The 27,991-nt window shown below is 41.9% G+C and overlaps 1 protein-coding gene and 2 long non-coding RNA genes across 4 annotated transcripts; 1 reads left to right on the top strand and 2 right to left on the bottom strand.

The window, feature by feature from the left end:
* Positions 1-90: 90 nt before the first annotated feature.
* On the bottom strand, positions 91-10,164 carry LOC147261936 (uncharacterized). Its single transcript, XR_015115900.1, has 3 exons — positions 9,812-10,164; positions 1,365-1,381; positions 91-1,226 (listed from the first exon to the last, which is right to left on the bottom strand). It is a non-coding gene; the product is annotated as an uncharacterized LOC147261936 (long non-coding RNA).
* Positions 8,911-12,566, top strand: LOC147261935 (uncharacterized). 2 transcript variants are annotated; one of them, XR_015115899.1, is made up of 5 exons: positions 8,911-9,179; positions 10,701-10,760; positions 10,897-11,320; positions 11,408-11,534; positions 11,812-12,566. It is a non-coding gene; the product is annotated as an uncharacterized LOC147261935 (long non-coding RNA). The 2 variants fall into 2 exon arrangements; XR_015115898.1 differs by having other exon boundaries at positions 11,408-12,566.
* olfm3b (olfactomedin 3b) lies at positions 11,311-25,538 on the bottom strand. The gene is made up of 6 exons (XM_086204250.1): positions 24,978-25,538; positions 20,137-20,280; positions 18,143-18,298; positions 16,728-16,947; positions 14,726-14,832; positions 11,311-13,592 (listed from the first exon to the last, which is right to left on the bottom strand). The coding sequence occupies exons 1-6, from the start codon at positions 25,044-25,046 to the stop codon at positions 12,915-12,917; spliced, it is 1,374 nt and encodes a 457-aa protein (XP_086060376.1). The 5' UTR covers positions 25,047-25,538; the 3' UTR covers positions 11,311-12,914.
* Positions 25,539-27,991: the final 2,453 nt, after the last annotated feature.

The following is a 27,991-nucleotide window of genomic DNA, read 5'->3' as shown; positions in this document are numbered from 1 at the left end:
ACAAATATTACAAACAAATCTCTGACTGTGCTTTCTAATTTACTGTGACGAATAATTTGCACAACACAAAGTAGAAAATGGCAAGCAGGGATTAAAATTCTTTGATGAATAAATAACTCAGTTACTGTCACTGGATAATAATCAGTAATACTTTCAGCACAGAAAACTCCTTGAGTTTGTGAAGCTAACTTGACTTAGATTGTTGCAAAATCTTACAAGTACTAAAAAAAAAGTACTTTTTTTCCCATTAATTTATTAAAAGGAATATTTGTCATTCATTCTTACAGACGGTTTAGTTCAGAAAAACATCATCGGCAAAACATAAGAGTACAAGTAAAACAAATACTGTGATATTATGTGTGAGGCTTCTTACTGATGCATCGAGTCAAAATGTTGGACCAGGCTGAGGAAGACCTGGTTTTATAAACCCTAAGATTTGAAGTCCAAACATAACTGCAGCTGTTAAAATAAGGAGTTCATTCAGGAGTTCAGATTCTTACACAGACATGACGATGGTTCGTTTTTGGACAGGAACTGGTTGTCACAACAACTGGGAGACAGTTTTGTCATCATGGAAAACTCCTTTCTAAATGACCGAGATGCTCAAGACGTTGGGGATGGGAGGATCCATCAGCAAACAGCTGTTGCAGTGATTCAAGCTTTTCCATGGCCTTGATTTCACCGACGTACGCGCTCATTCTGCTGGAGCTGTTACATGATTGGTACTGAATCTGGACTTGTTGGCTCTTCACATTATAATGTGGCACTGCTCCGTCACTTCTGTTTGCCAAATGGAATGACACTCGATATTGAAAAGAAAAACAAAGGCTTTCACAACAAAATATTCATATAAAATATCAGAGGCAATTAAATCCAATAAAAAGAGGCGTGTCCAATGTTTCCAGTCCAGGACGAGTAACTGACACTGATTTGGAGTCTCAAAGTCACTTGAGGAAGACGTGTTGAAAAATGAACATCTCCTTAATTTTGTCATCAATCCATCCATTTTCAACACCACTGATCCGTTAAGGGTCGTGGGGGGGCTGGACGGAGCCTACCCCAGCTGACATTGGGTGAGAGGCATTGTCACCCAGGGCGGGTCTTCAGACCGTCGCAGGGCCATCAGGAGCAATCAGGGGTTCAGTATCTTGCTCAAGGACACTTGGACATGGTCACTGGGGGAGTGAGGATCGAACCAGCGACCCTTCAGTTGCTAGACAGCCACGCTATAATTTTGTCATTTATAAAAAAATAATTAACTTTCTACCAAAGTACTCATATGAAGTATAGGAGAAAATAAATAATGCAATCAAAAGACGTTTGTGTCCTACAGGTCCAGTTTATATAAAATAACAAGTACTTACTTGGAGTCCCTCGGTCACTGGCCATGAAATGAAATGAAAAAAATTATAATTTAGCAGTATTGTAAAGACATTTAGATTTGTTTTGACAAAAAAAATGCATTAAGGAAAATATATGATGTAAGTTTCTTGGCAACAGTCTGAAAGTAAAGTAAATAAAGACTAAAAACATTTTCATTTGTCTCCTCTCAGACCTGTGAAGCAGCAATAATTGATGAAATATCTCATGACCTGCAGACAGACATCAACAAGACCTGCTCGTCCAGCATGGAACAGCTGGACGTATGAGGGTCGGGACTAATGATCAGTCCGTACATTGAACCCGCAATAATGTCACATTCACGGAGGCAGCGGACATAACAAATGTTCCCTCACGATCTGTGATTTGTTTATTGTGAATTATTCATGTATGGATTAATGTCTGTGTCCCGCAAACAACCATTTGCATAGAAAACTTGGTTAAACTTTAATATATTTAGCTTATTCTTTTGTGAGAGTGATGAGTGGCATTCTGGAGCATGAATATTTAACACTTTTTCATGTCTTCTTCTTGGCCTGTGAGCCCATGCAGCAGGTTTAATAGGTTTAATTGGGGGCACGGCTGAAGGATGCAGTAAGAAAAGGTTACTGGTGTATTTATGTGCGCAAAAATAAGCTACCGGGTCAGACACAATAAAGCTGCCATGTATCTACCAACAGGAGGAGAGAAATTTGAGTACAAAGGCTGACGTTTGTTGAATTTGCCAGAAAGCATCAAAAGAAAAAAGACAAATGTAAAAAGGTTTCCAGTGGAGAACACCCAGGCAGACATTCTTTGAGTACACAAGCATTCAATCACGGCACATTCACACAGCTTGCTGTATAAAAGACAGCAGCTTCATGTGTGAGTGATCAGCTGCACAATGGCTAGATGAGAAACCCACAAGGAAAGATGAAGAGCATGAAAGGATGGACAGCCTGGTAAAGATGTGATGTCAGTAGAATGACTTTTTATTTGCTTATTCAGTTGTGTAAAACATCTGCTGCTTAATTTTCTGTCTTGATTTTATTATTCTTGTTCTACAGAGCCTGCAGCCTCTGTGACGCACTTCTGATTTTCTCCAAATCAGCCACAACTTTTTTTTTTTTTGGGCAGACACACAGTAATAGTATTTGTTCTCCAATTGTATAAGCGCTGTTGAAATATTTAAAGGCGTACAATCCCTTACAGTTGACTTTAAAGGTCCATAGTGCAGCAGAACCCGGCTGCTGCCTACATAAGAACCTGCTGGATGGATCCTGCTCAGCTGTTTCCAAATTAGCCAAAGAAGGCAGGGCTCATCAGTCTCTCCTTGGTAATCAATCAAATCCTGTACAGGCTGAATTAAAGGTATAAATAGTTTAGAGCACAGTAGATACCATCATTACCGTGAGTGACTTCTATGACTCTAGGTAATGTTTTTGCCAAGCCGGGACCCAGGACCTGGCCTAGGACTGTCCTGGACCCATAATTAACCGTGTCTACTGCAGGGTCATTTGACCCAGGAATCAATGCAGATTAGAGCAGATCTGATTGCAGTGGGGATGCAGCTTGAGTGACTGATTTTTCATTGCTGACACACGAGTTTTTGGCAGGACCAGCTTACCGGTTGCCAATGGTATGAAATGTAAAAACGAGAAAAATAACGAGCATAACGAGTGAGGAAAAAGCAGGATCATCATCTATCAGCAGCACAAGGAGATGTGGTGCCTTTGGTGCTGAACTTCTAATGTCTAATTACAGCTGAGCAGTACAGATCCATCTAGTCCTGAGTGCGAGTGGGCAAAGCCTGAGTAAAAACAACCACAACCAAACTCATCAGGTGCATGTAAGCAGCACCTCTGCACTGATGATTAGGGACAAAGACCCTACTGTATACTAGTACAATCCTCATCAACACATCCATCCCTGTTGTTTGTGTCTGTGTCCGGTTTAACTGGGATTGTCTTGTTACACAGGTTTACTGGTTTGTTTGTTTTTCTTTCTGTCTTTCCCAGTAAAAACAAAACAAAACAAAACCCCAACAAAAACAGTGAAGGCATTTTTATGGAACTTGGTGCTGTATCAGCCAGGGGAGAAGCCAAACAAAATGGAGGTGGATCAATTCAAGAGAGCAACAACCTGCATTTCTTTCTTTGTGCTTGGTAGTCTGGAGGTCTACAGAGTACCTGCCTATCAGCAGGATGACATGAAAACTACAAGGCCAGTTTTCATGAAAGTCAGAGGAGGGGTGTGGCACGGGGCAAAGAGGAACCTATGAAATTTGGGGGCAGATCTATTATACATAACAAAAACAAATGTTTCTTTTTCACGTTACCCTTGATGAAGGTTTATGCACCCTGCAGCGCACCTCTCTACTTCTGAAATGTTTTTCCCCTGCCTCCGACCCACTAGCAACCACGTGGGGCTGGCGAGGCATCTCTGCTGAGGCGTTCCTGTTATCTACTCACTTCTGTGCCCCAAACCTTCATGAGTTGTTTGAAGTCTGAGGGGTGTGTGGGCTCACAGAAAGAATTGCTGATCAAGTCTGCCTTTAAAATGCATCAATGGTACAGTCAGTCTTCTCGCCTGTATGTGTTTTTCCCTGCCCTTGAGAACTCTTCAACAAATATCTCTCTCTCTCTCTCACATACACACACACTATTCAAGTGACATATAATGTTCTCTGGAAATGTTAAACCATACAAATGAAATAAGCGACTTACTTATTCCTCTGTTGAATGCTTCAGGATTTGATCAACCAGTGAAGAAAAACTCGTGTCCCTTGATAATTTGCGGAAAGGATTTTCAAGATATTAATTTGAAGACATATTATTTCAAGCTTAATCAATACATTTCCGTGGCTCTATGTATTTACTGTCTTCTTCAGTTGGGCTATACTTTCCAGAGAACTGGAACCTTTGTCATTTGCATTTAGAGTGCCTGCTGTGAATAAAAAAAAAAAATACACAGAGTCAAAGTAAAGTCACTTGGGACTTAATGGAAGAAGATGAAGTTCTGCTTGTGAATTGGATTGGAGAGGCAAAAAGTTAAAAAAGAAGTTTCTGGAGTTGGTATTGGAAAAGACATCACGGCATTACTGATATTGTTGATCTGAGTGTGTGGGCATGTGTGGGCCTCAGGGGCTAAAATAAGCCAGCAGTAATCAATAGCAGAGTTGATTCATCATTGAATTGCCATTCTTATGCTCTTCTTGAGGTGAATTCCAAGTTGTTAAGTCTGTGTTTCAGCTGTCATTTACTGCAGCGCACTGTCAACATTTTCACAAGTTTTGATGCTGTCAATTTAATGTTTTCCCAAGGTGTCTCATCAGCGCAGCCTGGTATACTGAAAAGAAAAATCCTAAATAGGCAGCATTTGCATTCATTCAGTCATGATTACCATAAATCTCAAGCCAAGGTTCTGCAGTGATATAGTGAGCCATTAGAGATATGACAAACACATTCATTAACTACAGAGCCTCAGTTCCACACTGTTACTCCCTGGGGGAGGGGGATAACTTTACTGTTGCCTATAAAGGCAGCTGCATCGACTCCAGGGGTAATGGAGGAAGAGATGATTGAGAAGCGTGGCTTTGACGCGGCTCATCTTCAAGTGCTACTCATGCCTATTCATTGTGATTATGAAAAATGTCAGACATGAAAGGACTGCTTATTCTTGACGAAAGGTCAGGAAAATAAAGAATGAACAACTGTCACATGCTTGCTCACGGAGGAATGTTGGGTTTCACCACAGACTTCTGTTGGGGAGGTGTAAGAGATGACTTCACCGATACACGATCCGCTTCACAGTGACCTTGACTTTAGTCCTTTGACCACCAAAATGTTTCCAGTTCTCCCTTCAACCTCAGAGGAGGATCGAACCATGTTTACAGGAATTCCCTCGAGGGCTCCGGCGGTGTTGCTTCCATGTGAGGTGACATTGACCTTGACCTTGGACAGCCACAATCTTTTGATTTAAACCTTTGGTCCAAGTGAATGTTTGTACCAAATATGGAGAAATTCCCTCATGGAGTTCCTGAGATTTGGCATTCCTGTGAGGTGACAGTGACCTTGACCTTGACCTTGAACCAACAACATCTCATGTGTTCATCCCAGACTTCCAGTGGACGCTGCTGCCAAATATGGACAAATCCCTTCATAGCGTTCTTCAGATATTGGCTTCATGTGAAGTGACCTTGACCTGAACCTTTAATGACCAACATCTCTTATGTTCTTCCTCGAGCCCCAGTGCATGCACCTGCCAAATCTGAAGAAATCCCCACATGGCATCCCTGTGATATTGCGATGTAACCAGAATGGGACGGATAGACTAACAGACATCCAGAAACATGACGCCTCTGGCCCACACACATCGCTGGAGTGGAGGTTAGGAAAACTGAAATCTGGGAGAAGAAGAGGATCATAGTCAAATCAAACATCTCTTATCCCAGAGGAGCTGAAGGAACAAGTGAAGTCCTCGACTTTCACATGCTTCATTGTTCCAAAGCGTCCGACAGCCTCCTCCTCATTCTGCATCATGTCTTTTTTCCTCTCACAACCCACTGAGATCTTTCCTTGCAAGAGCAGATTCGATCTCATTTACAATACCCACAGCAAGGCCTTGCCAGCCCAGAGCGGAGACCGGTCTATGAGGAAGAGTGATGAATAGTTTATCTGGAAGAGGGGCCAGTCCGTCTATGTCTCAACGTGCTCGAGCCGAATGTTAATCACAGATCTGCCCTGAAAAATGTTGACGCTAAAAATCCCACAAAGCCTTTACAGAACTGTTGAGCCTCATTTGTTGGGAACTTTTCATCATCATTCTTTACACAGGTTGGGTCAACTGAGGAATTTGACTAATTGACTGCTCATAAGTTAGATAGGATTCACACTTAGGTAGAGTGGTGAAGTCTGTATCCCGACGATGGATTCTGACGCAACCAGCATTACTTATTCGCCTGCAATTCAGTTGTGTCTTGTTTTGATATTTTTGGTTTCAATTTTGTGATTACATTCTTTCCAAAGGCACATTATTTTATTCTAATCTTTTCCTCTTTCTATTTAAAATGATTACATTTCAATACACGGAGCAGCAACAGGAACACTGATTAGTCAGCTGTTGTGGGTTGCTGCTGCACATAAATCAGTATGAGCTTGACCATTATCCATCCATCCGTCCGTCCATTTTCTACTGCTTATCCTGTTAAGGGTCGTGGGGGGGTGGAGCCTATCCCAGCTGCCTTCTGGCGAGAGGCGGGGTTCACCCTGGACAGGTCACCAGTCCATCACAGGGCCAACACATAGAGACAGACAACCATTCACACTCACAGCCACGCCTACGGTCAATTTAGAGTATCAATCAGCCTCGTCCCCTCTTGATGTCTTTGGACTGTGGGAGGAAGCCGGAGTACCAGAGAGAACCCATGCAGGCACAGGGAGAACATGCAGACTCTCTGTACTCAAGCCAGGGCTTGAACCCAGAACCTTCTTGCTGTGAGGCAACAGTGCTGACCACTGCACCACCGTTCCAACGGCTTGAACATTATCTATGAATTATTATAAAAATAACAACACTGCTGTTGTGGAGGCTTCAGAGGCATTTGTATATGACAACAAAGTCATGTAATTGAAATGCAACATGAAGACAAAGAGCAAGGCGAAAAGAGGAACTTTAAATTTGAGATGACATCGTGCTCTGAAGATACAGGAAGGAGTAACTGCGGGAAAAGATTTAATCTACTTTTAACAAACTGACTGCAAGACTGTGCTGTAAATATTGGATTTTTACTTCAGCTATCATTAATGAATTTTGATTTAGCTTTTTTTTCTTCCCTGCATGAGATCGCCTATTCATATGCAGTTTTCAGAGCAACGAGGGACTCCAATATCATCATTTCTTTCTTTCTTTTTGAAAACTTTGAATCAAAATGTCACAAAAAAACAAGAGAGCTTCAGACATTTGTCTGAAAAACAAAGCGAGTCAGAGTCAAAACCAACAACAGCTTTAAAAAAAAAAAAAGGAACAACAAACCTTCAATATTATGTGTGTTAGTGTTTTCCTGGCTTTGCCATGTGTGGGCAGAACATTGCATTGTAAGTCTGCAGCCACACTGAGGCTAATAAAAAGGATGGATCCCTGTAACCTGTGTGAATACAGAGTCAACAGTCTGGGCTGTGACAGGTTTATTGAGCCAATTCATTCAGAGAGATGAACCCTTAGCTGCTGTGCACACAGATAAGGAGTGATTGCAAAGGGGGCGCAGCCAAATACTGAAAGGAGACCATGAGAACAAATGACATTCAAAACTGTGTGAAGGACCAAAATAAGTCGCTCAGTTGTTCTAAGTGAATTTAATAGTTTATATTCTATTTCATTTATCAAGAGAAACTTGCACCATATATATATATATATATCTTTTTTAATTTATTTTTTATTTTTTTGTAAATGGAAACCCTCATTGTGGTGTCTTTATTGTCAGAAGCTGTCGTTTTCCTGAGTTTCCTCCATCTACCACCACGAAAAACCAAGAAATATTTTTCTTCAATAGTCTATTTCTCATACTGGAGAATCCATCCACAGCATATACTGTATTTATCAAAAAAATGTGTAACTTTGCACATCATTCATTCCACTTGGATGCTGGTTCATTTTAAAAATAGACCCTTACTGAACTGAAGTGAACTGAATTCAACTTGAAATTATTATTAAACAAAAGAGTTTCAATCATGCTTTTTCTGATTTAGGAAATTAATTTAAAAAGGAATCAAGTTTAAAAGTAATAGTTTATCAACATCAGTGGCTTTATGTCTAGGCCATAAACTCCCCCACCCCTCCAATATATCTATTCGTGTGTGTATTGTCTTTGGAAATACAAATTCTTTTAAAAATGACCTCTTATGGTAAGAATTAGATCAATATGAATTTGGATTGAACATCTAACGTATAGAAAGTTGTTTTTGAAATTCCTACTTTCAATAAATGTTTAACTGTAGGTTGCTGGCTCAACTTTGTACACTCAATAAACAAACACATCCAATTACTCCAGTATTCAACAGCATTTATTATCTTTAGGCTTCTCAGGGGTACATTAGGACAGAAGAGGGCCCAACACATCTACACTTTTGTACAGATCTGGTATGTTTTTAATCCCAAAAAAAAATGAAGACAGCACTGAAGGTGAGATTTGGTTCAGTATCACAGGAAAAAAGAGGGCAATTTCCATTTTATCTCATCCGGAAACTAATCCAATTATATATATATATATATATATATATATATATATTAAAGTTTGTCTTGTTACCAGTCTTGTTTTCTGCTAATAGCAATTAAAGCAGCAGCACCTCCACCACCACCACCAACAACAACAACAGCAACAGCAATCACACAGTTGACTTGTCATAGAGACGTAACATTTTAGCTCCAAGTTGAACTCTAAAGAGTTGGGTTTTGTTTACTGGCCTCAGACTTGTCTAGCAACACCTGACACGATGCGAACTGAAGGGATGTTTTCTACAAGTAGCCTCTTCCCACATTTGGGTTGGAAATTGGCAGAGGAACTGAAAAACTGCTTTAGGAAGAAGAAAAAAAATCTAAGAAGCAATTTCTCCAGAATGTTATTTTTCCTGCCCTATTTCGTATTCATCGTGTCATCCAAATGTGATGATGTGTTTCCCTGATATTTGCTCTTTTGTTGTTGTTGCTTTTCCTTGATCCTATATGTCTGTCTTCAGTGGTTGTCTCAGTCCAGCAGAAAATCCTCTTTAACACCTTTAGATAAGACGATACGACTTCATCCCCTGCTCTTTGAGGATTAACTGGTAAGATAATTTGTAGCATCACGTCCAACCAGCAACAAAATTATGTTGAAAAGGATAGTTCTCATAGGGCTTAACATACTATTACATTGGAATCCTTTCTTCTTCTTCTTCTTCTTTTTTTTGTTTGCAAAGCTGCCCTGATAGTTAAATTCATCCACGTTGTTGGTAAGCAGATGTAAATGTTTATGTTCAATAAGGTGTCCTCATGAAATGGCACTAAACGGAGCGGGGTAATTACATTTCTCACTTCAGCGTTGGCCGTAACGGCCCCCATCAAAGAGCTGGACCTGGTTTTAAGTACTGCGTCTAAAGACTGTTAACTTCCTACATTTTTTAATTAGTCTGTGGCTTTTAATGTTGCGGTGGTTATCAACAGCTTACAGAATACACATCCGAGCCTCAGCTTTTATGTCTCAACAGTGTCTGGGAGTCAAAACAAAATTATACATCGTGTCATTTGACATTACATTGACATTTTATGGTTCGGCGGTAACAGCGTGAATGCGGTGTTTAGAATACATTTTTTGGGGGGTAATATTATTACAGTTAATGTGCACAGTAACACAGCGCCACCCAAAAACCAACACTCGTTCACTGTAGCTTCACTAGCGATGAAGTGACGGTTTTCTTACCGTTAAAAGCTCCGGGAAGTTGACCGCTGCGTCGTTCTCAGTCCGGTCAGGAGTGACTCTCTGCCTCCCAGAGGCTTCACAATTTCAGCTTTGGACTTCAGGGTCTTTGCACAATAAATCCACAACGACACCGAAAACTCCTTATTGAGTTTTTAAGTCACTTCTTTTTTGCGCCGAAAACTTCCCCTTGCCCTTCCCGTCATCGATTACGACGCCATATTGTACCACGTGACGCTGTCGACCAATCAGACCTTACACAGGAGAAGGAACCCAGCGCATAAGGAGTCACGGATAATGGAGTTTGGTCTCTAATTCGTGTGTTTTCACATCCTGGAATACTTTCTTTTTTAAATTCCCCTAAATGTTACCACAGTATCTATATATACTTTATATACATACATATACAGCATATGTTAATGTATACACACAGAGATATAGAAAGAAGATTCTTCATGAGTATCTTTCATGTTGAACAATCGCTACGAAAAAAAATAATGCCCTTGAATTTTTTTTATTCCCTTGTTGTACCTCTGTGATTGTTTTAGTGAAAATAAAGCAAAAACAATATAATATGAAAAAAATGTATCTCCACAGACAGCAATATTGTTTAGTAAGTCATAACGTTCAGATGAAAGTCTCCTGTAATACCTAATAAATCACATTTTGGACATAACATTATAGTATGTAAGTAAATGATGTACTGAAAAAAATGCAATGACTCATTTTCAAGTGGATAATGATGATGTGTGTGTTGCAGCAACAAGTCCACCTGTTTTTCATGGAGACTCTTATTTCTTAAATCCATTTACACCGACGTAGTATTAGAAATCCTCCCCTGTCTTTTTATCGATTTTGTTGTCTTTGTTTTTTGTGCCATGTCGCTGCATAGGGAACATCTATAGGAGGGGAGTCACGCTGGAGAGTCAAACCAGGTCGATGTGTTTAAATGGTGGGTGAAATAATGTGTGAGTCGCAACAAAAACGTGGAGGAACTCATTGTCTGGTTTGTTTTCTGGCCATGCTGCTTAGTCATGACAACATTTAAATCACAGTTACACATCTGACGCTTTTTTCTTTATCCAAAGATCCTCTGGAGGAAGTAAAGTGATTTCATTTGGCAAAGTACAAGGAGAGTCGGTCAAGCAGTCATTAAGAGCTTCTCGGAACGACATGAAGGATGGGGGACACCCCGGCTCTGATGGCGGCTTGCTCCACAGCTGAAGGACCTCAGCAGCAGAGTTCATTTAGCGCCTCTGAGAGAACACGTACTCAGGCTTAGTCATGAAAGTTGCTCTTACACATCATAGGTCTTTGTTTAGCCCTCAATTTACTTGTAAACACTTAATGTCAATAGCCCGCTGGCTATTTTTATCTTATCTATTATAAGTACACGTATCCACTGAGAAGCTCTTGTATCAGGCAATCATCCAGCCTTGCAAATACTTTTTATAGCTACACGAGGTACCAGAAGCGAGCAGTTACAAATAGCCGTCAGGCTCCAACAAATTTGTAAGTAAAAATATTTCATGAATGAGGTGCCTTTGTCATGACACAGTCATTTCACACTTTTCTAAAATTTTCTATATTTTCCAACAGTATTTCACAGTGCCAGGAAACGTTTACAATGAGAGCAACGCGATTTACTGCCGACCTTGAAAGCAGCATAAATATTTTGGCTGATTCTCAAAGCCGGGGATTAGCGGCTGCATCTTTACAACGTCAGGTCATTTCATCCCACACAAAAGAACATTCGCATATTTAGGATCCTTCAAATTAAAAAAACAAAAACAAAAACGCAGATATATTTGTTCAATATTTTCTGATGGTGAAATTGGAAATGTAAAAATAACTGCATGTGTTTAAAAAAAAACAACAACAACTGAGAAACATCAATGTTAAAATACAGTGATACAAATACTTCATGGCAGATGAACATTAACACGTACAACGGAAGCGCGGCGCTGCCTCACTTTTGATCCAGTCTTTCCTGTCTTTTACAGGGGAGGCTCCCGAACTAATACATGTCAACCATCTCCACAAATATACATGAGTCCGAGTTAATAAACAACAATTTATTATGATTATGTATACCTTCTTATTTACATAAATTAAAGCTGAATAAAGTTCTTCTTATGCAGTCCGCGTAAATTAACCTTTACCATCAGCATAGCTAGAGAGGAGGAGAACGGGGATGTGCAAATACAAAATACACAGAGATACATTTAGAGTACAAATGCTATTAGGATAGCCAACATTCATGCACGAGAGCTGCTACCCTTGGACTTACAGAACGTACTGCACTGAGTAAGGCATACAAGCTGTTGCTGAGAATACAAAAAAAGCTAATACCTCAAAGCGCTAAGATAAAGGCAGCCAGAAATGCTGTTTGCTCAAGTTCTTTGACTTCAATCGTCCCATGACCTGGATGGCAGAGAATCTTCATAGACACATGAAAAGCCAAGTATCAATAAAGGTGCACTATGGTTCACCACATTTCTCACTGTCTTGTACAAGGTCAAGTTAAAAAAAGAAAAAAAAAAGAAAAAAAAACTTTTAAAAGGAAAAATACAAAGAAATAATTGCAATTGAAATGGAGGCAGCGAAAAGGCGGGAATAAATTAGTAGATTATGATGAATAAATGGTGAGGAAAGAATGGAAACAAAACGAATAATTAGTGAACGCTATCCAAATATGAATAAATTACACGGCATGAATAAATGGAGTGCCATTATAAATATGAAGTCTTCATTTAAGAAAAGCTTTCATTTTTTTGGAGAGCAAAGTGAGCTGCAGAAATTACCGGAAATTTAATTGCTCAACAAGTGCAAGTGACGTTATTTAACCCAAAAAATGCTTTCTAAAGGAGCAATGTTTCAAATATCAGATTTATTTTATTTTGTGCTGTCATTTAGAGAAAGTGTTTATTGTCCAATTTGTAATAATCTCAATTTAACTCATTTTATGAAATAGGCTAGTAATTAGATATCAGCGGGTAAAATAATAAAAAGAAATAAGGGAAATGAGAGAAAGCCATAAATTATTAAAATCCATAAGGCGCGAGAACTTCCCCACGATTTCTCTCGTGAGTTTTTGTTCCTCTCTTTAAGCGTCATCCTCAGTTTTGATGATGTGAAACAAGGTGACATTAAATAGAACCTGGTGGCCATTGTTCCAGCCGTAGAGGGCGCGGTCCCTGGCGTTGTAGTCCAACATAGACATGTGGAAGTACTGGTTATGAAAGGGAATGTCTGTGTACTCATATGTGGAGGTTTTAGTGGAGTAAGCGTAGTAGACCTTGGCGCCGGTCATGTGGGAGTTAGTGATGTAGAGCGTCCCACAGATCATAAAAGACTCGCCGGCGTTCCTCTTTGAGTACTCTGTGTTCCATGTTTTGAGGATCTGGAGCGTGTCTGGGTTCAACTGACTGATGACGATGTTTCCTGCGTTCTGGTTGGTGGCGTACACGGCCCACAAGCCCAGCTCGTCCGCCATCAGGTCGATATCAGAGAAGCCTCCCCAGGTGTAGGGGTACACATTATGGAAGCCCGCAGACTCCAGAGCCCTCTGCGTGACCACCTGGCCCGTCTCAAAGCTGTACCTCACGATGATGTTGCTCTGCATCTTGTTGTAGTACAGCGAGCCGTTGTACACTACGTGGTTGGTTCCAGCCCATTTGAAAGGCAAATTGTAAGTTCTCGACTCGACTCCTGCCACAAAATCTGCGATGGATTTATATTCTTTGACGATCTTGTTGTTGGTGTAGCTGTCCATATACCAGACCTGGAGGGACACGCAAGCAGAGAGACAAAAAAAAATTTATACTCAAATTAGTCTCGTCAGTGTGAGAGCCAGCACAGTCACTAATAAGCAGGAAGAAACGTTTTTTTGGGGGGGGGCTCCTTTGCGCCTCTTGTCTCAGGGAAATCCGAAGGCGAGGAAGGCTGATATTAACTGCCTTGACAGCAGTCAGGAATTCAAAAACATTCAGTATTTTAACTAACAAACAAGAGTGATAAATTCTGATGCGTGTGTGGTACACACTCGTGCTAAAATCAGAACGTATAAGTGTATACAGTGTATACACTTATTTAATGCAATACATTCATAGTTTTTCTGCTCCTTAAAGTCGTCCATTTGGTCTTTAAGCTCTCTTAAGGGTTTTTCACTGGTACGTGTACTATGTAGAAATGTTTTTAGAAGAACGTAAAGCCTGTTCTAAATTCCTGCTAGCTCAGGAACAAAGGTGCATGTTTACACAGAGGCAGGCAGCGAGCTGGCAATGTATGAATTCCTGTTTCGCGCTTTTACACTGACATTTGTTCTTATTTCTTAAAGGGAGAGGGAGGATGAAAGAGTCGGTTAGATCGCACACTTCAACAAACACAAACCTTCAGCAAACATGTGTCACCCAAGGACACAAGATATGTGTGGTACTGAAAAACGTACACTGCAAGAAGGAGAAAGCCTGAAAATTATGAAAGGAAATGTTAATAAACCTCCACTACAGAACTCTGTTTGGAAATGTACTGCACAGGTGATACCTCAATGTGCATTTCATTTTTGTTTGAAATTTCAGAGTGTTTAAGATGGCTAATTCAGGCTGTAAGTAACAACTTTTCAGTTTTTCTTGTCAACACTCAAAATTATAGAAGTGATTAATTAGAAGTGCGCATTTTTATAGTAAATGCTGATTTATTTCTAACATCCAGATGAAATAATTCAGAATTCAAACACCAGGAGCATCTAAATAAAGAGACTTTTTTTTGTCTAATCAAAGAACATAAACCTGTTTCGTAATGCTGTGATCCAACGTCTCTCCTTTTTTATCTACAACAGAGAAGCCATTCTGGTTGAATTATTCAACCTCCCAGAGTTGCTTCAAAGGTTTTGAACAAACAACAAAGTCATCTCACCCTGTTGTTTTTGGGGGATGCCTGTGGGTCGGTCATCCACGCTCCAAATCTGGTCCCTGAAGTCTTCACTGTCAGCGGCCCAGTGATCTTCATTAGCTTGCCACATGCTTCAAACACACACACACACACACACACACACACACACACGCACGCACGCACGCACGCATGCACACAAAGGTTGCATAAATGTCAAAACAAAGTTAAAAAGTCTAGTTCTGGGTGGTTTGCTGCAGCTGGACACACTTTTCTCTGCTGTTACAGGGAGACGGAACATGACCACAGTTGCCAGGACACACGCAACAAATAAAATCCTATTTTCCATCCCATTTTTCATCCACGGTTTACCATTTGAAGTGTTTTAAGAAGTATTTAATTAATCTCACAGACAATTTAATTGTGCCAAGTGGCAGTGAGCTATCGCTTGCACGCGAGCTTGCAAGTTCCCTATTAACAATTTAACTGCTATTACCTAATCAATCAAAGCTCAGACAATGAATTCTTAAGTAATCATCTCAAGCTCAGTCAGACTCTGAGTCGCATCACCTGCATATATATGCTGTTTATGCTGAGACTGACAGCCTCCATCAATACGGGGAACCGGCAGTTGGTGAATTAGATCTAGTTTTGTTTTGTTTTTTACTTTTATCAAAGTATGAAGCTGCTCTTGTGGGAGAAGGGATCTTATTAACAGAGTAAAACATGAATGCATGGAGAGAAATAATCAAAACTTTGTCAATGACAGATTACAAAATGCTAATATAGAGTTAGATATTAAAAATCCTCTGCTAGGCCAGAAAACCATCCAAATCTAATTTCAGCATGTTGTGTTGTTAACCATACGCACCAGACTGGAAATTAATTCAACAAACTGAATTTATTCATAAATAGAAAGCTCTCTGAAAGTGCAAACTGTACCTCCACCAAGGACAACGTTTGGCCCCTGGTGATTTCATGCTCAGGTCCTATTTAAAGCTGCACGCAGGCATGATGGGGCCCTTGCATCTTGGAGCAGAATGAGAATGTGGAGAAACCTGATAGTACTTGGATTCTGCATGTAGTAGCAGACTGATGCCTGAAAATAAAACACGCTATTTACTATGTTGGACATGTAATTTTGAATGTAAATCAAATGTCGGTGACATCAGGCTCACTTCCTGTAAGACTTCGATTCAGCTTGCAGAAATGTTCAGGCGGGGACTCTCATGTAATTTTTTACGTTCAGAAAAGATCTGACTATGCCGAGAAAGATATTACAGTGTCATGATCCATGGTGAAACTGCGTGATTGCGTGACGGGAACATCATGTAACCAAAAAAAAAACAACCCAAACAACAACCTTATAGTCCTCACAGAAACTCATCACCAAATTCTTAAGATGTTTCTGATCAAATCTTAGAATGTCGGCAATACTGAAGTGTATATACTGAATAGTTGGACGCCAGTCTTCAGTATTGCAGATTTAATGGGCTCTTCCCTGCTCCATACCACGCCCCTCCACCATGTTTGGTGAAAAATCGGTCTCATAGTGTTTTTGGTTAACTTGCTGACAGACGAACGCCACGAGACCTGAAGTGACGTTGAATGGATAGAGGTTATGAGAATCCATCCATATCTTTCACTGTAATCCTGCTGACAGAAAGCCAGTCGGACAGAGACGACCACACGCCACCTTTGGTGAGTCAGCCAAATAAAATCTGTCCATCAGAACTTTGCAAGCCTGTGTTTTACTTCTTTACTTAGCATCCAGACTGCAAAGTGCAAAGCTTCAGGACACCACAGCCTTTTACCATTTTACTTGGAAAACTCTTCTTTCGTTCTGCAAATAGAAGTTCTCTCAAGCCACTTGCATTATTTCTACCTCCAGCAGCAGCAGCAGCAGCAGCAGCAGCAGCAGCTCTTTATCTAAATGCTTGTCTGCTGGTGGCAACAATAAGCGCACCTTTAAATCACTCTCAACGGATAATCTCAGGTCACCTTACCTGCGTGCCCTTTATGGACTTACTGAGTTTGTTCATACAGTTGCGGAGCCGATTTTCCAGGCTTAGGACCCTCTGTTGTAGCTCTTCGTAGTCATACGCTCCCATCTCCTCCTGTATTCCCATTAACACACCAGACAAGTTCCGAATCTCCTCTTTGAACTGGGAAATGAGCCTGGCGTCTGTCTTGTACTGCTCCAGGACAGGGATCAGTGGCTGCAGGGACTCCATCTTTCCCTTTAGCTCCTGGAATACACCGGGAATATACAGCAACAGTAAAACCTGCCCTGAACAAGTCTGTCAGAGCTGAGTTCTGTTGCTTTCACGAACAGCGTTTTTATGATGTTTTATGGTATAAGACCCAGCATTTTAAATTAATGCTCAATATGTCACTTAAGAACACTGACATAAATTATCTCCTCCCTTCCGCACTTGTGCTGTTATGTTTAAGATACTTCACTCCGAAATTAATGTATTTTGCCTTTGAGGTAGTCACAAATAGGTGTCTCAGCTCATGAAGATGTTTTAACGCCACTGTATCACTCCAGAATACAAAACGAGCAAGCTGTGTATATTTAGCTTGAAGCTAATAGCGACTGATGGCTAACAAAAACAAAACCGTGTCAAAACACCCAGTCACGTATTCTCAAGCACATTCTCTTGTATAATTCTTCCCTATCCAGCTACAGGCTCAGTAATCAGAAAACACTTTTATTTTTGCTAGAAAAAAAACAAAAAACCAGAAAACACACAAATCATAACATTTCTAGCTCGTTGCTCGCTCACGGTAGCAGCAAGGGCCATCACAGCGAGACTATTCGGTTAAACCAAGTCGCACATGCTCCTTCACACTCAAAGCAAAGTGCTGGTACATTACTGAACAAACGGCTGGATAAAGAAGTGGGGGATTTTACCCGACGAGTGAGTGAACACACATTTTCTGATAGTTTTGCTGTTGTTAGTCATCAGTCACCATTAGCTTGAAGCTAAATATACATGGCTGGCTCCTTCTGCATTCTGGAGTCAAAAAGACATAGAGTAATGCGGGGGGGGGGGGGGTCTTTTTTGAGTCAACACACCTTTTGAGGCGTACCTGAAAGGCAAGATACACTTTTGGATGAAGTATAGCTTAAAGGTTCAACTCAGCTATGACACTGGAGTTGAAGAGTTAGTCAATCAGTAACTGACTATAAAATGATAGCTTCCTCCACCGGTGATAAGGGTTAAATCAAATGCATATTCCTCTTGTAACTAGGTGTGCTGCCTTCAGACCTAAAGACTCCTAAGACAATCTTGTCCTTGGTGGCGGAGAGGCTGGTCTGCATTGATCTTATTAGGCACTTTATTCATTCAGATGTGTCTCTGGAATCTTTGTAGGAAATGCTTTCACAGGCTTTTCTGTGATGTTGCGCACAGACTTTCAACATCAGACAAAAGATACCTGAAAGTTTTTGTTGACGGGCGTCTTCCTGTCCGATTCGATCTGCCGGAACTTTGACCGCAGCCCTTTGATCTGGTTCTCCATTCTCATGATGTACTGAAAGTCCCTCTGCGTCCGCAGGTTCAGCACCTCGATTGACTGTGACATGTTCTGCACCTTTTGAGAAGAATGGAACCGCACTGCATTGATTTTTCCATCTAGCACAAGATTAAAATGTCCTCTATGTTAAGCCGCTCAGTAGGCTCCTATTCTGGAACTTCACAGGGAACAAATCAACATTTTGACCTCCAACTTGATTGTCTTTTAACCATTCCTGTGTGAGCCGCAATGAGCTTTGAATGGGTTTTACATGTAAAATGTAACCGTGATATGGCGGATCATTCATCTCCCTCTGTTCCGATTCAAAATAAATCGCCACATTTGGTAAATGTCATGGGTAAAATGTTAAACTGTTTCACATGTTTGACTCACAAACCCTAACAGTGACTCTTTCTGGTTTATGGGACATCTGCACAAGCAGAAAAGAAAATCTCCGTCTACTTCTTTCTCTCTTTGGCTCTAATTGTAGTCAACCGACATTGTTGGAGCACAAGCAAAGTGGCACAACACTCTCACACATTGTGTTCTGCATACTTTCATGGCTGCGGTTGAGGGATCCTGAAATGGCCTCCCTGAAACCCAGAGGCAACTTAGTACATTAGTGTCAAAAACTCTCGTGAATGGAGGAAGTGAAGTGAATCAGCCTTTGGCATACGTCATTAACATGGAGGCTGGAGCTTTAGTTCCTTATGTGCTATGACTGATTGAGAAAAATGACTCCAGTGTCATGCGGTTTGATTGTAAAACACTTTTACATTTGGAATTACATGTAATATTTTTACCTCCTTTCATGAGTTTGACTGGACCTTTAAATGAATACGGAGTTTTAAATTTGAAATGCATATGGCAGATTTACAGAAGAGGATTAATCTTGAAAAGCAGATTTGTTTGTTTAGCTGACAGTCCGCTTCCTGACTGAATAATATAACTAATCAAATGCTTAAAGCTACAGTCCAGCACTTTTGTCGCCATCTCCTGGCAGCCAGAGTTACTACAAGCACCCCACGCTAATGTCATAGATCAGCATCGGCTGCAGCCGCCATGCAACTGCAAAAAAGTGAATAAATCGCTTTAATCGCACAACCTCAGCAAAGTGACTCGTTCCACATAAGTTGATCCATTTGATCTGATCACGTTTGGAAAGTCTAGAGGATTCTCCCAACAAAAAGGCGTGTCTGCTGACGACTTCAAATCCCGGCTCAAAACACATTAGCATCCTGAGCTGTTAGGCTGCTTAGATGTTTTTGCTTTCCTATTTGTTGTGTGCAGATTTGCATATCAATGCAGTGTTGTTGTTGGTGTTTGATTGTAATTGTTCTTGGCCTTTGACAGCGCTTTGGTACAGATTAGATTGTGTTTTTCAGAATAATTAAATTTGATTTAAATTAGATTCAACTACCTCTCTGTGTTCAAGTTAGCAGAGGACCAACTGGACGGTGATCCTGTGTAATATCTGTCCTTCCCGGGAAAATCATCTCATATTCAAATGCTGTAAACGGTGAAATGCAGAGAGATGTAGCTGGCAGCGTTGAGCTCAGTGAGCATTGTTTGAACTCGTTTTGCAAGGGCCTGAAAGTAAAAATGCTGCACTATAGAGGTAAAAGCCTGGTAATATGTAAAAAAACAAAAACAACAAAAAAACAGCAATGTATAGTTTTGTTAAGGATAGTTGGAGAGCATTCACACTGAACACAAGCAGAAGATGGCGTCTACGTAATACATGCAGACGGTTCTGAGCCTGGTTGGTGCAATCTCTCTGAGGATTTGGCAACAAAAAAGCTTGAACAATGATAGAAATCAATATAATATTATGAATTGAGGTACGTGCATGGAGAGTGTATAACTGGAAATGTATGTGTGCGTGCGTGTGTGTGTGTGCGTGAGCGTGCACATGCCTTCTCCAGGAGCTGGCGGAGCTGTCTGCCTTTGGCATCCCTGGAGCACAGATTCTGTTCAGGTGCCACCACTGTGCAGATACAACGGCCGTCTGCATCCTGAGCTGAGCTGTACACCTGCCAACCCTCCTTTGGCCTGATGGTCTGCAGTCACAGCACAGCGCACACAGAAAGACAATGAGTCAAAGTATCATTCCACAATGTTTTAACCTGGACGAGCATGTTTGGTAGCAGCTCAATAGTTGGATGCCAAGCGATTGCAACATAAAAAAGCTCTTGTTTTGGTCACCATAGACTGAGAAGTGTCTGACAACTCTCTGGAAGGGACCTCCAGAGAGAGAGGGACGTGCAAATGTGTCATCTATGATGTGTCACGATGAAATCTCTCAGGAGGTGAGTCGTTTTTGGAAGACAAAGAACAAACGTGAGCGAGTTAAGAAGACACAAGCAGGGAGAGAGAAAGCACCTTCTTGAATATGCAGACAGCAAACCAAAATACGTCACGACAAACGTAACGCGCACGTCGACCTGCTCACTGGTCAGAGGTGTCAGGTCGGGCGCAAGACGGTGAATACAGGAAGAATTGCACTATGCTCTAGACTCATGCGTGTTTCTGCCACCGACAATACACACAGTTCACCGAGTTACAGGAGGCGTTGAGCTCCAGCCTGCACGAGTTCACGCGGCAGTTGGCTCGGGTCACTTTCACACCACAAGCAGGGACGCTACAGATGGAGGGTCGGCTCTCATCAGCTGAATTCTGATCAGTAAACATGAACGCGCGCCAGGGTAACAACTTATAAACATCACGGACTACGTATACACAATAACCAGGATCCAAACAGAAGCTCTGTCTCTGGAAGGATCCTTTCACTTTGTGGTCAAAAAATCTGAGCCTGACAATAACAAAATAAAACACTTAGTGAACATACATGCTGCTTCGTGGGGTCATAAAGCTTTCGCTCAATACTGGGTCTATGCCAGCAGTTCTTATTCCATTAGCAAAAGCCCACAAAACCCTGAGAAAAAAAACAGAAATTCAACTTTAAGTACTACTATGAAATGGCAGCACACAGCTGTTATATTTCCCTATTCCCCCCCCATGGGTCATCCATTCCTCTTCCCTGTGCCAACAAAGCTTTGACGCTAACCAATTCCACTGACTTATTACAAGTCCAGGCTTCAGAAGAACAAAGGTTCTACGCTGTAAGATATTCCTCTGTTCAAACTATTTGGTCTCTGGTGATTTTCCTCTCCAACAATAAATAGTGTTTCATAGCCTTGATGAATAATCAGTGAGCTGCAATTGTTTCTGCTCACTGGGCCCATCCAGTGTCTGAAAACTAGTCCTGCTGGGACATGCGTGTGAAGCCGAAGGACCTGAGAACCCCCCCCCCCACACACACACACACACACACAAAAATACACACACATACACACACACATCTAACGGTCAACATGCTCCAGAAGCTTAGAGAAAAAGAAAACGTCTTACATCATCATCATCATCATCACCACCATCACCATTATTCGCTTGTGTCAGAGAAGGAAAGAAAAACAACAACAAATTTTGCTGCAATTATTCATCAGGTTGTCCTAAAAAGCTGTGTTACAGTAGCAGAGGTACAGTGTTGGAGCCGTTCACTGTCAGTGGGTAAATTAACACCCCCTGCAGCCAAATACTGGCAACCTCTGACTGCAGGTGTTGTTGGTCTACACCATCGGTCACACTGGCAGGCAACCAAGGATTATTTAGACTTTCCCCTCACATTCTATATGTGAAGCTGGATGTGTAGACCATGTGAACTCTGTCACCCCATAGCTTTTTTTTTTTTTTTTTAATCTAGATTGAAAAGAAAAGTGGCCTATTTATAGTACCTGCATCTTTTCACTTCTCCCCCATTCATCCTCGCCTGTCAGGGTGAGCAGCTTAAAGAGCGTACGGAATCCGCCATGAAAGAGCGTGCCCCCTCCGAGCAGCCGGGGACGTCATGCCGAGGGGAAAGTGCAGGCTTTGACTCATCATTTTCACCTACAGAGAGGCTGCGTGTCTGGAGTCAACATGCAATGCCGGGGTTATCAGCTACAACTGTGGCATTTACACCAAATGTTTACGAACAAAAAGGGCAGAATGTATTTATATTTTTGGGTTCTACGTCCTGTTTTTTGTGTGTGTGTGTGTGTGTGTGTTTGGATATCTCAGCAATGCCTCGAAAGAATTTCTTTAAATTCAGTGCAAATGTCAACTGGGACTCAAGTGTGAAGTGATAATATTTTGGTGGGGAAAGGTCAAAAGGTCAAGGTCACTGTCCCCTCCTATGCGTTGAATATCGATTCCAGATTTTCCTGGTCTAAGGTCCAGCTGTTCCGTGGTGGAGTCACACAACTGCAAAGTTGGTGGTTTTACCATTTAGATTTTTTTACTTGAATTATGGTTCATCTTGCTGTCACCTTGAAATATCCTATTTAAATTAAAAAAGAATGTATTAATAGTAATAAAACATCCTTTTGATGTGATCAATCTCCTTGACTTTCATTCTTTTCCCAGCACAACTCTCATGCAGTCAAGAGAAGAACAAAGGGTAACAACGCTGTCAACCTCTGTCCATTTATGACTGGCTCCTCTGGAAGTTCACGATTCAGGATAAAGACTTACTTGAATAACTATTAAGAGTTCAAGAAAAAAAACAAAAATCGTAAGGATTTTCTGAATAACCTTGAGAGAACCGTCGACTTCCTACAGAGACCTGGTCTTTCTCTGCTTCTGCGGCAGAAACATGAAAGAGCACGAGCATCACGATGTGCCTTTAACCTGCTGGTCACTAAATACGTTTAAACAGTCACTCAAGGACGACTGCCACGCCGTGGAATCGGGCCCGAAGGGAGGAGCGTTCGAACGTTGCCTTGGGTCTTACAGGTGGAACAACGCATCATCACAGTAACACAATGAAAAAATCTCCATCCCATCGTCGTCTTCCGCTTATTCCTTACTAGTAAGGGTCGCGGGGGGGCTGGAGCCTATCCCAGCATCTACGGGCGAGAGGCGGGGTCACCCTGGACAGGTCACCAGTCCATCGCAGGGCCAACATACAGAGATGAACAACCATTCACACTCACAGTCACACCTACGGTCAATTTAGAGTATCAATCAGCCTCATCCCCTCTTGATGTCTTTGGACTGTGGGAGGAAGCTGGAGTACCAGAGAGAACCCACGCAGGAACAGGGAGAACATGGAGACTCCACACAGAAAGATCCCGCGCCCGAGCCAGGACTCGAACCCGGAACCTTCTTGCTGTGAGGCCACAGTGCTGACCACTGCACCACCGTGCAGCTGATGAAAAAATATATAGAATAAAATATGGAACAAAAGAATATTCTCACATCTCAAACGTTTTTCTTTTTCTCCGAAAGTACGTGACTCGCAATGCGGACCTGTCGTTTCCGAGACGATCACGCGAGATATTCATGCCTGATAGATTGTAGTCGTCCAGGGTTATTACTAGAGTGACTGGCTGGTTGGAGTCATCGTGAATGTAGCTGGCACCCGCCTGCCTCCCATGGCATCATAGCTGAATTGGATAAGAGATGGAAGGGAAAGGAAGAAAAAAAAAAAAAAACGAGAAAAAAACCCACCCTCGCTTTGCTTTGAAAGACTCCACAAAAGCATCTAGTTAAAATGATGCTTCTCTTCTGTCTGTTGGTGACGCACATCCTTTTCCCCTCTTCTCCCTCTCACATTTCCTTGTGTTAAAAAGAATCTGTAGCTCAGCCAAACCAGATGCACTCACATAGGAACTCCACGCAAATTAATTCAGACGGCTAGCTTCTTCTTTTTCTTTTGGATTTGTTCATTTAAGAGTTTCTGAGCTCATCTGGAATCAGTTTATTGCTTCTTCACTCCCCCTTCCCCTCCCTGGTAAACATTTCCTGTTTGATATATCTTTTTTTTTTATGAACAAACGAGGGACATTAATTCAGCACAGCACTTTCAATCATGGCAAGGTGATGGTGTGAGAGGACACTGATTTGCAATCAAGATGCTGGCACAGGGATTTGTACTCAGCATGGGTGGGATGAACCTAATCGACCATTGTTCTTGTCCAAATGATCTCCAAGCTGCTCTCCCACCAGGTTGTTGGTAAAACTCCCCAACGTAGCGACAGTCTACAACATCTCTGCTCCTTGAAACATTACATTTATTTTTTTTTTTAAAGAAAAAAGGATAGAAAATGATCTTCAACTCTCCAGAGTGTGGAGGAGAATTTGTTTTAGCTTCTTCTGTCTCGGAGGAGTTTCAGATACAATAAACAGCAACCATTTTTCTTTTATTCTTTCTTCCTGTCAGTGATTAAACTCGCCCTTAAAAAAATGAGTTATAAGCTTGGCAACACTCCAGGATCAATAGCGGTGCTGCGTGGTGGGCAGCACACGACTGCTGAGAGTCCCCCTCCAACCACCTCGTCGCGATTTCTATTTCTCGTGCACATTGTTGCGCGTTGCTGGAGATTATTTGCCGGTGTTATCAGGGTGTGTGCACTCGACTGCGATTAGAGGGACAGACTCAGCCAAACAAACTGGACAGTGAAATGAGTCATTCCAGTGTTGCTGGGCATCCACCAGCCGCCGGGAAACGTTCCAAAAAACAAACAAACAAACAAAAACGGCAACAACAGCAACAACAACACACACCGCCAATCACCTGAACTTTACTGAGATTACACGATAATCTGAAGTTTACTCCTCCGAGGTGGGTGGGATTTTTCTTTCTTTCTCTTTTTTTTTTCCAGAGGAAGAGAGAGGGCGATGGAGAGGGAAAGAAATGTGAGGTCTGTGAACTCACCACTGATGGACAGTAACCGAACAGCAGCAGGAACAGCAGCGGGTTCAGGACCACGAACAGCGACCACATTCTGGCGTGCCGCGTCCTCGACTGGAGGTTTACCAAATAAATAAATATATAAATAAATAAACAAACAAATAAATAAAAAAAATATTTTAAAAAATTTAAAAAAAAAAAATCAGATCACGCAAGTTTCCGCCAGTGGGCTCGCGCCACTACTCGCTGGTATAAACCGTGGCTTCCTGGTGGTGATGATGATGATGAGGAGGAGGAGGAGGAGGAGGAGAAGGAGGAGGAGGAGGAGGCAGAGGAGGGGGGCACATCCATCCGTTCGTCCCCGTTACGCACGCCATGTGGGCAGCGGGGCGAAACCTCGTCATCGCAAAGAAAAGGAAAAGTTTGTGGGCATTCACGCAGCGGCGGGCGGGCGACAATCCAGCTGCGTTTATGTTGGAGAGACCGAATATGACATCATCCCGCGGCCTCTCTTGACTTCCAATGAATCCAGCTTGGTAGGTGTGTGTGTGTGTGTGTGTGTGTGTGTGTGTGTGTGTGTGTCTGTGTGTGTCTGTGTGTGTGTGTCTGTGTGTGTGTGAGGAAGATCCACCGGCAGCTGCGCGGTGACAAAAGTTGCAGCTGGCAGCTTTCACCGGAAGACAGAGGCGTGATATCAGAGCTGCGTTTTTGTGCCCGCAGTGCACGCGCAGGAGGAGAGAGAAACAGTGCGCGTGGAGGGTGTGAAAATACTTGCTTTTATCTATTAAAAAAACAAACCAAACAAAAGAAGAATACTCTTTCGCCAACTGTAGATTTGTCACAGAGCGTGAAGCACAATAACAACGCAGATACTGCATGCGTCGTGTGGTATGGAAGCTCAGTTGTGCCATGTTATATAATTTTTTTTTTAAAGTTGTCACAAAGCACGTTGAAATATTGATACAAAAACTGACTTTTTTGAGTTAAAAATTGAAAAAATAATAAAGAGACATTTGCAGTTGTGTAGACACCCACCGTTGTGGAATATCTGGGTTTGTTCATTGGTTTATTTAAATATCATGTATCGCAAAATGAATAAACAAAAATCGTGATATCCATATGAGGATTTGTTCATGCGGTAGCCGGACAAATCCGCACGTGTAACAGTAACTGGCCAACTGTTACACCTTGGCTTTGAATTCTCCTTTTTCTTGTTCATTCATCGTTCTGTGCTGTAACTTTGAATTCGTCGTTCGACTCTGGAATATTACTGCAAATGCGCCACGTATCAAAAATGATTGCAATCCCTTTTTCTGATGATATAAAGTGGCATTTTGACACCTCTGACCCCTCCCTTTCATCATTCAGCCTCAACGCTTCTTCACTTCAACAATCACATTTCTGTTTATTTTGAGGCCCGATTCCATGTAGCGAATCCTCCACTGAAGGAAGTTTTGATGGACGTTCCTGTACCAGGAGGAAACGCTCCTTCTCAAGACCCCATTAGCGGAATATGAAACCTGTCATATCAACAAATGGCACTAAACTTTTGATGGCGTACAACGGCGCCATTATCCTCATCATCACCTCGTCTCTCATGACACAGAGCGTTCAACGCTTACTTTACTGAGACGTGCTGTTAAATAGTGCATGAGCCTTCATCGTGCTTACAAATAGGGTTCATCATGGGTGCAGGAGCGAGACACGAGGCTGCGAGTTCAGATCTAATGTGCAAGCTGCTTCGGTTGAGATGAGATCAATGTCTGAAGTAAAAACTTCCGATATTTTTAGGTTTTAAAACAGAAATCTGTTTTTTTGGGTTTTGTTTTTTTTTGAGGGGTCATTTGTCTTGTGTTCTCTCCTCTGACATTTGCCTGAAAAAATTATTTGATCAAAGTGTTCCTGTCTTGGGTCGGAGCCACGGAGCTGAACTTGGACTGTCATTCAGTTTTTCCTCTGGAGTCGGGGCTGCTCTCAGGCTGCAGCGGGAGCATGTCCTTGACCACAGGGGTCATCTTATTCCCAGCAGGAAGCCCCACAACTTTGTTGTCAATCAATGTTACAACCTTCTGCTTTGTTTCTTTCTGGGGTTTTTTTTCCTGCAGATTTTTACCTTCGCCAAGGAGGCTCTGATTTCATCGCTGCACAGGGCCGATCTTATCGCGACAGCAGAGGGGTGGTCACGCAATTAAAGGGAAACCTCTACCAAAAACGACACTTTCATTATGATCTAGTCACCCTTGTGCCGATGGAAGGTCTGGTGAAGCGTAGTACCACCATACTGCTTGTTTGAAGTATTCCAGGTGTCCATGAGTCGCAAAATTGCAAACACCTGGTCAGGGAAGGATCTGATTGGGTGAGAAATCCTGGGGGTTCGGGCTGTGACCGACAAGAACTGATGAGCAGACAAGATGGAGGTGGAGCACTCAAACAAAAAAAAAGAGGCAGGGAGAAAGACAGGAGGTTATACATAAGGGCGGTACACTTCAAAATAAAACAAGGACTTAGAAACGCGAAGATCTAAAACACAAACACAATCCAAAAGAGTCCCCGACCGAGTCCAAAGCTCCAAGTCTGAGAAAATAGATGTGTACTGAAAATGACCACAGCCCAGATGGACCAGTGGCGGTCCAAGACCCTCCCCGGAGCAGCAGAGGGGGTGGAGCAACAACCAGGAGAGCCTGGCAGCAGGGTAAAAGATTCTCAAGAAATAAATCTGGACCATCACGAGATAATCAGGCCATATTTGAAGCAATAATAGAATCAAGAGCAGATCCTGATGAACATTTGAGTGGAATATTTGTCTTGGATGGGGTCTGAGTTCTCTCTCTAAATCTGTCAGTAATCAGGGAGGTCAGCCTCTTAGCTTCCCCTGTTAAAGCTAATATAAGCAACTCTAGGATTAATCTATAGAAAAATCTGTAGAATATCTATGTAAACCGCGTAATCTGTAGAAAATGTCGGGACAGATCAGCTTCTAGTTCCCTGTTTGTTTGTTTTTTTGAGTAACTTCCACCAATGGCGTTTTAGTGGGCCTC

The sequence above is a fragment of the Aulostomus chinensis genome, chromosome 5 (genome assembly GCF_037954235.1).
Source record: "Aulostomus chinensis isolate RoL2024-O1b breed Wild chromosome 5, RoL_Achi_v1.0, whole genome shotgun sequence".
NCBI lineage: Eukaryota > Metazoa > Chordata > Actinopteri > Syngnathiformes > Aulostomidae > Aulostomus > Aulostomus chinensis.
The sequence above is the reverse complement of the archived record's forward strand: the minus strand, read 5'-3'. Positions and strand labels throughout refer to the sequence as shown.

What these genes read in the sequence shown, in the direction of transcription:
- olfm3b (XM_086204250.1), bottom strand. Translation starts at nt 25,046, where the DNA reads ATGTGGTCGCTGTTCGTGGTCCTGAACCCGCTGCTGTTCCTGCTGCTG. An exon ending in CCGTCAACAAAAACTTTCAG is followed by an intron (nt 16,948 to 18,142) that starts GTATCTTTTGTC and finishes GGTGTATTCCAG; the next exon opens with GAGCTAAAGGGAAAGATGGA. An exon ending in CAACTGTATGAACAAACTCA is followed by an intron (nt 14,833 to 16,727) that starts GTAAGTCCATAA and finishes GTGTGTTTGAAG; the next exon opens with CATGTGGCAAGCTAATGAAG.